At 40.3% G+C, this 8,069-nt stretch overlaps 2 protein-coding genes across 3 annotated transcripts in view; one reads left to right on the top strand and one right to left on the bottom strand.

Annotated features, from left to right (window-relative positions):
- The window catches only part of lhfpl4b (LHFPL tetraspan subfamily member 4b), a 6,389-nt gene extending 5,671 nt beyond the window's left edge, over positions 1-718 (top strand). Inside the window, exon 5 of the mRNA XM_017303221.1 lies at positions 481-718. The gene's annotated coding sequence lies outside the window, so the exon portion shown is untranslated. The remainder of the gene's footprint in view (positions 1-480) is intronic.
- Positions 719-4,819: 4,101 nt separating this feature from the next.
- The window catches only part of pcsk1nl (proprotein convertase subtilisin/kexin type 1 inhibitor, like), a 5,887-nt gene continuing 2,637 nt past the window's right edge, over positions 4,820-8,069 (bottom strand). For both annotated transcript variants that reach the window (XM_008402304.2, XM_008402305.2), the window contains exon 5: positions 4,820-5,911. In XM_008402304.2, the coding sequence (XP_008400526.1) occupies positions 5,530-5,911 (382 nt within the window). In that variant the 3' untranslated portion in view covers positions 4,820-5,529. The remainder of the gene's footprint in view (positions 5,912-8,069) is intronic.

Raw genomic sequence — 8,069 nt, 5'->3', positions numbered from 1 at the left:
GTTCCCTTAAGGTTCCCCGGACGTTCCCTTAAGGTTCCCCGGACGTTCCCTTAAGGTTCCCCGGACGTTCCCTTAAGGTTCCCCGGACGTTCCCATAAGGTTCTCTGGACGTTCCCTACAGATCCAAAGTGGACGGAACTGCAGAGTTAGTTGGTGAAAGCTAACTATTTAACTTGTTTACTAAATACATGATTCAAAGTAAATAATTAGCTTAAATGAAATATTTAGTTTGGAGCTAGTTAGCTTGCTAAGCTAAAGCTTTAGCTTTCAAACTAAATATTTAACTTGCAATAGATGAAGTGCCCTTCCTGGGCTTTTATTTTGGAATTCCACATCAGATCGGGTTGACATTTGCCGGTTTTGTTCCAGAGGTGTTCCTCTTCCTCCCGGAAGTGAGATCAATCGCTGGAAACAGATTTTTTCAACATTGCATCATGTCCCCAGTTATTTCTGATACATTATTTCTTTTTGCAACTGCAGCGGCTGGATCAAACGTGGACCGGATGTGAGCTTTTATTGTGAAAGCGGCAGGTGAACGGGTGAACCATAATGTCTTGAGCGTCGCCACGTGGACATCTTGTGCGGGCGGCTGGTCGAAGAGCCGGCTGCAGTTAGTTTGGGTTAATTTCATGGTTTTAAGTTGGTGTAGATAAAATAATAATGTAAAAGTTAAAATAATGTAAAATATTTTATGTTTATTAAAAGTTGTACAAATGTTTCCGGAGAGGAACCAATGTTTAATTTGTTGTTTCGTTTAAGTACATGTTTTTAGTTACACGCCACAGTCCGTAGAGGGGAGAAGGACCTGGCTGCAGCCAACAGGAAGGGGCGGGACTCAGACCTTATTTGGAAATGGGACCATTGCACTCCGGAAGTGAAGGGGGCGCTATTTCCTATATTATCCACGGTCTCCCGTTTTTCTTTTCTTTTTAATTCCGTGATATATCTTCATCTGTAGGAAGGAGTTTCTCTCTCAGCATGTATTTCAGCTTCTCTCTTTTATTTACTTCACATGAGCTGCAGACCAACAGACAAACTTCTCAGAGTAGTTAGAATGGCAGGTGTAGCAGCAGGTAAATGATGGTGAAACCAAAAACATTTCTGTCTCAACTGTTTGCTGAGAGAACCTGGAAGACAGAGAGGAATATTTCAGCAGAGCATCCGTCCTCTCTGTCCATCAGTTCAGCTCATGAAGGTGTTTCTGTTCCTCTGGTACTGAGAACATCCATTAGACGTCATTTATTGATGGTACAATATTCTTAAAACTCAATGATAACATTTACCTGTAGCAGGCCAAGTGTTTTACTCAATGCACAAATTGTTGATATTGTGATTCTACAAATGTTTTATTTTATTGTTTTAGAGACGAAGGAAAATTTCCACCATGGCAGATTAAATAGTTTCTTTTTAGTTTTTCCTATGTATAAGATTTTACCAACAAAAAAACCTCTCAGAATAATATAAATGTCACAGTAAAACCAATAATGTGAATTTTTACTTGTTTAACGACCCTGGTTGTTATTCTGTGAATCATTTGTTTCTTATTGACTTCTGCTCAATTCAGTTTCTTATGTTTACATTGTAAATGGTTATTATAGTTCATTATGTCATCATGTCTCCTTATTTCTTTTATTCTTCCTATAAATCGGATTATAGTCCGTATTTTATAATCCTTCCTGGATTTATCCTGTGAAGAACCCAGAGAGGATTATTTGATTGTGTTTTCTGGAAAACAATATATTTCTACATGTAGGCTCTCCTGCTATCGTCACTTACAAACTGACTCCGGCCCCCAGCAGAGAAGGGAAACGTTACGTGGCCCTCAGGAAAAGGTTTGGGGCCCCCTGCTGTAAATGATGGATATGTATAAAAATTCATAACATATAAATATCTTGTTTATGTCATTCGCTCTACATCGTTAAGAAAATAAAACAGCATGCTGTCTAATTAGAGAATTTATCTTTTATGGTGCCAATAATGCTGGAAATAGCAGTAAATAATAAAGACTCATTAAGTAACGTAATTATATTAGTTGTGATACCACCCCACGCCACTAGAGGCAGTAGCAGACCCGAAAAGATGTGAAAAAGGAGCAGATTTAGAACAGAAAGCAACGGAAATGGTTAAAAACTGTGAGCTTTGCTGAAGTAAATAAAAGAGAGAAGTTCAAATACATGCTGAGAGAGAAAATCCTTCCTAAAGATGAAGATATATCACGGAATTAAAAAGAAAATAAAAACGGGAGACCGCGGATAATATAGGAAATAGCGCCCCCTTCACTTCCGGAGTGTAATGGTCCCATTTCCAAATAAGGTCTGAGTCCCGCCCCTTCCTGTTGGCTGCAGCCAGGTGGACCTGGTAGTGGCAGCATGGAGAAGCTTGTTGAGGCTCAGAAGACGCGACTCGAGATTTCTTTATTAACCCTTTCAGGTTGAAGCGGCCAGTGACGTACTCATTTTAGTGTTTTAGTTTTGTTTGTAAATAAAATGGTTATTTGAAAAATGTGTAAAGTTTGTTAGCCACGTGTTTTAAAGATGACGTAATGAGCCTGTTTTTGTAACGTTTAGCTGTGTAATAGCTGTCTGCTCTCCATGTCTTTCTTTCTGTAAAATGTATTTAGTGTTTTGTACATCATAGTTATTAAATGCCAGTAACTGTCGATGATCGCCTTGTGTCCGTTTTCTACCGGGAGGGACTTAGAGAGACCATCAAGATGGCGTCTTGTTGGAAATATTAGTTTAACTATGTTAGTTTTAATGCTGTTTAACTTCAGCACTTCAGCTGGATGCTGATTGTTTCGAGTCGGCCTCAGTTTAGGTTGGATTTGTGCAGTTCAGTTTTAAAGGGTGAGAAACTGATGAACTTGGTCCATTTTACATTTTTTCTAAGGTTATTGAGCTAAAACAGCCAATCAGATCACTGGGTTGTCTTAACTGTCTTAACTGCCACACTTGGTGATCTTAGTGTGTGTCTTCATTAGCATTCTTTATATTAAGGTAATTAATTATGGGCAATAATCCATTTCCTTTCTGGCCGGTTTCTGATGACCATATTGAGCTGTTGGTCTGATTTTATGCATTTGATTTGAATAAATTGTGGCTGATTGTGAAGTTGAACAGTGGCTGTTTGTCGTCTTTGTGGTTTCACTTCTACACACAGCATCACCTGGAGAGACGAGAAAACATCGAGCAACAGGTACAAATGAATCGTCTCAACAAACTAAGACCGGTCTCAAGTGCTACAGCAGCTAATTTAGCTAAAGCTGCCTGGAAAATACTGCCGACCCTTTCAAGTAGCCACAAAATCAGCTTTTCCTGCTGATAAACTGTCTGAACAGGTTATGGAGGATTCTCTGCATGTTTCTAATTCAAACTTTGACATTTTCCTGTAAAGTTCTTCAGTTCTGCCATATTTAGCCTGAAACCGTCTCAGTGCTGCCCTCCTTAGATTAATCGGTGGTACTGCAGTTGAATTTTGCTAAACAGTCCAACTTTACAGTCTCAGCACTGGTCCATCTCTGACGCCCCCTGGTGGCCATTAAAGTCTCCAACAACAGAAAAGTTGGTTTATTGATTAAAAAATCTGTAGAGGGCCTGAAAGTCTGATTATTGTGATAAAGTGGAGAGGATGGACGCAGAGCTTCTTTCCTCCTGACCCACTCACCGCCTCCTCTTGTCTCCACGTTTGGCCACGCCCCTAAGTGACTTTAGGCTCCGCCCACTTTGGTGGAATTATACTTTAACATGGGGGTTAGTCCTGGTCTGTGATTCTGTGCCCTGGTTCCCTAGAAAAGGGTTAGCAACCAGTGACAACATGCTCAGCATATTTAAATATGCTTAGTGGCTATAACAATAGAATAGGATGGAATATTCTGATATTGATGTTTGATGAGCATATTACAAAGCACACAGCCGTTCAAAGTTATTTATTAATTTATTTAGTAATATTAATACATATTTATTTAACTATACAAACACAAATAAATAATGATTAATACTGAATAATATATATTGGATACATGTTTATATGTATGTATATACATATATTTCATGTTTTCCAGCTGATGAGTTCTATCTTCAGAGATTCAGCAGCTGAGATTGAGTCCAAACTCCGATGTGATTCATCAGTGAATCGTCTCTCTCTATAGATTCTCCCTCTTCTTCCTCACATCGTGTCTTTAGGAAACCTTCAAAACAAAAACGGAAGATGTGGGATGTATCTTACTAGTGAAAGAATTACATATAAATAATAGTCTTTACCACCTGTGTAAACTTTGCTAGTGAATGTTATAACACATAATATAAGTTTTATAATATATGTTACATTGTTTAATTTATAATATAGGCTCTTGTGTCAGATAATCTAAGTCAATGTTGGAGAATAATTAATTATTTTAGATTTACAGAATCTCAGTTATCCTTCATAGCGGCTGAACCCGTATTACACCGAGCACTGTAGCTAATATTAGCTGGTATCTATTAGCCGGTGGACATAAATACAGTAAAGTAATATTCTAATCACAATATATACACAATAATATGTCCATCTTACTTGTGAAATGTTGTCTGTGGAGCCTCACATCAATAGTCCATCGATCAGAACAACAATATCCTCAGTGCTGAGGCATCTTCTGCTGTTTGGTTCAGCAAAGTAGGAGGGACGACCTCTCCAAGATGGCCGCCGTATTTCCTGCTCCGGAGCAGCCAATGCGGGGTCTACTCTTATATTATGTCTATGGGTCTCTCCACCTGAACCGGACGCTGGTGACCCCTGTGACCTCTGTGACCTTGGTGAGTTTTTCAGCACAAACTGAGACGAGTGAATTTAATAACTTTATTTCTTATTGTGACACAAATCAAAGTTTCTCCACAGACGGACGAGTCAGCACAGCAACAAGCTGAAGGTACAGGAACATCGACAACCAGCAACCAATCACAGAGCTGAGAAGCTGTTGCCACGGTCACAAACACTGTTCATCACATGTCCATTTGTCCTAACAGAGGGAACCTGTCAACTACGACTCCCAGCAAGCCTTGCTGCTAGAAGTCAGTCAATGAGAACTTTGTGTCTGAAGGTCAGAGGTCAGCTTTGATGCTGCTCTGGAAAACCGGAGCTAGCTAGCTACTGTTAGCATTCTATGTTTTTAAACAGGAAGTGAGGACGTTTGGGTCTCTGTGTGAGACAACCCAATTTAAACCAGACTGATTTATTTATTAAACCTGCTGATCCTTCACAGCGTCACAAATCCAACAGCAGGGGGCGCTCTCGTTGTTTTTCAGCCTAGAAACTCATGGAATCGGAGCGTAAATAGAAACCATCATCACTGCGTACCAGCCGAGGCTCATGGGTAATGTAGTGTTGGGACATGTTAGATCAGAACTTTGCTTCTTCTTGAAAATTCTTCCTGATTTATACAACAAACATTTGATCCGCTCAGATTACACAAGCAGCAAAACCAAAGAAACGATACGAACAATAAAAATGTGAGACACGACCCAAACCATCTTCCTCCTCCTCCTCTTCCTCCTCTCACTCCCTCAGGTAATCCAGAATCTGATCCATCAACATCTGGGGGTCGTAGTTCAGCACAGCCCTCCTGCGGCGCCTCCCGTGGTTTACTTCCTCCAGCTCAGCGGTTGCCATGGTATTGATGCGTTTCATCCTTTGCAGCCCGGGTCCTCGTGGGCGGAGCTTCTCCTCCTCTTCCTCTTCGTCGTCCAGCCTCTTTACTCGGAGGAGGGACGGCTCGTTGCTAGGCGACTGGCCGTCCAGGGAGCGGCGGGTTCGTCTGTGGGCGGGGCTAACGGGTTCGGCCATGGCGGACAAGTCCCTCTTTGCTCTGCGGCCTGATGACATCATCACCTGGGCGTCGTTAGGGCCGACACTAGACAGCATCTTAGCAACCATCCGCCTGCAAAGGAAAATCACAGAAATTCACACAAGAACCTTTACAGAAATGAAAAAAATAATAATTATTATTATTGTTTTGAATCATTTTTGTTTGAAAAACATTCCAGAAATGTTAAAGTTTTAAAGTCTTTAGCTAATCTTGCTAGCTAAAGATGCAGCTAGCTAACAGCTAAATGTTTAGTTTGGTGCTAGTGAGACATTTCGTAGTTGGCAAACTAAATATATATTTTTATTTCCTTTATTTAACCAGGTGAACCTGTTGAGACCCAGATCTCATTTTCAAGAGGGACCTGGGCAGAAACCTGCAGTGGACAGCAACCTGGCTACAAAACTAAAATATTTAAAGATTAGTGAACAAACTAAATGTTTCCTGGCTAAATGTGCAGCTTCAACTAGATTTAGCTCTTAACTAATTAACTGTTGTGTTTATAGCTACACATTTAGCTAATTAAATATTTACTTTTTAGAAAAAAGAACCTAATTAAACCAAATTATTGCTGCTCATTTTTGATTGTTGGATGATGTGAGAACATTCATCATGAAACGTTTGTATTTCTGGTTCAGAATAACGACTCGGCTGCATGGAGGAGCTGATCAGGTTACAGCAGCTCTGATCCAGTCAGTGGTTCTGGTTCTGGTTCTGGTTCCTCCTGGTAATTGAAGGCGACATCCTGTTAGAGGGAGCGAAACACAAATCAGGATGATTTCTGATCTGATTATTGATTCAAATGTTCTGGGTTTAGTCCTGAACCCTCCTGCTGTAAAGCTGCTTTACTTCGTTTTATTCCTCGTTTTCACCAGGGATTTCTGAGTGTTTTTGTTGGGTGTGTCAGGTGATCCTAGTTATATGTGTTTTTATCATTATTATTATTCCTCCTTCAGATGCGTTTCATTCACATCTCAGCTGTAAGGGTCCCAGGACCAGCATTTGTATCATGAAGTAATTTTATCCCCATATATTTTATTGAATTTTCTCTTTTAGGACACAACAAATGTACAAACAACAAACTTAACATTGTAAACTTATACACACTTACATTCATTCACCACTCAAACCTGCATTTGTTTAGCTCCAGATACACAAAGCCCTTCAGATGAAGACAGAAAATAAGACGATATATAAATGTAGTGAAGACGATCATTAATAAGCTCCTTCAGACTGAAACAGGGCGATAAAGCTCATCGCCCTGTTTATTGGCGATAAGCTTTAGTTTTTCCAGTCGGAGTGAATTTTCAGCGTCCCAGAGACGGAGCGTCCAGCTGCTCCAGCAAAATGCAGTAGATCTTCATAGTTTGTCATTAAGTATCTATCATTCCAAGCAGTTTAACCTCTACATCAGTGGTTCTTAACCTTTTTTCAGGAACCGAACCCACCAGTTTCATATGTGGACTCACTGAACCCTCCTGCAGTGATAAATAAAATATGATTTTTTTTAACCCAAATTCAAGACATAGGGGTGACCCAGCTAGAGTCTAGTTCACTCCATGGTCACCAAGTCTTCTTAAAGGTAGAGTCTCTGAGATCAGTTCTTCAAACTATACTCAGTGTTTTCAGTTGATCTGACTGTCCAGTAACGACCAGAGGTTTTAAAATCTGCCACAGTTTCAACAGGTTGGCCATCGAGAGAAACTGGAACCACTTTAAGGTCTTTAGATCATTTAATTAGCTTTACATTCTTAAGAGAATGAAAAATTAATCATAAATAATAAAGACTTTGCGGTATTCTGATTTAGTAATGTAATTATATTAGTTACCTCCTCCACACCACTAGAGGCAGCACCAACCCCGGAAAGATGCGACTAAGGAGCAGATTCAAATCCCTGCAGAGAGTGGAGCTGCTTCAATCAGGCTCCTCCGCAGCTCTGATTGGCTCAGCAATGTAACGTGATCCTCTGATTGGCTAAGCAATGTAGCGTGATCCTCTGATTGGCTAAGCAATGTAACGTGATCCTCTGATTGGCTAAGCAATGTAACGTGATCCTCTGATTGGCTCAGCAATGTAGCGTGATCCTCTGATTGGCTAAGCAATGTAACGTGATCCTCTGATTGGCTCAGCAATGTAACGTGATCCTCTGATTGGCTCAGCTATGTAACGTGATCCTCTGATTGGCTCAGCAATGTAACGTGATCCTCTGATTGGCTCAGCAATGTAACGTGA

This window comes from Poecilia reticulata, unplaced genomic scaffold (genome assembly GCF_000633615.1).
Source record: "Poecilia reticulata strain Guanapo unplaced genomic scaffold, Guppy_female_1.0+MT scaffold_212, whole genome shotgun sequence".
Lineage (NCBI taxonomy): Eukaryota > Metazoa > Chordata > Actinopteri > Cyprinodontiformes > Poeciliidae > Poecilia > Poecilia reticulata.
Note: the sequence above shows the minus strand (reverse complement) of the source record. Positions and strands in the feature narration are given on the sequence as shown.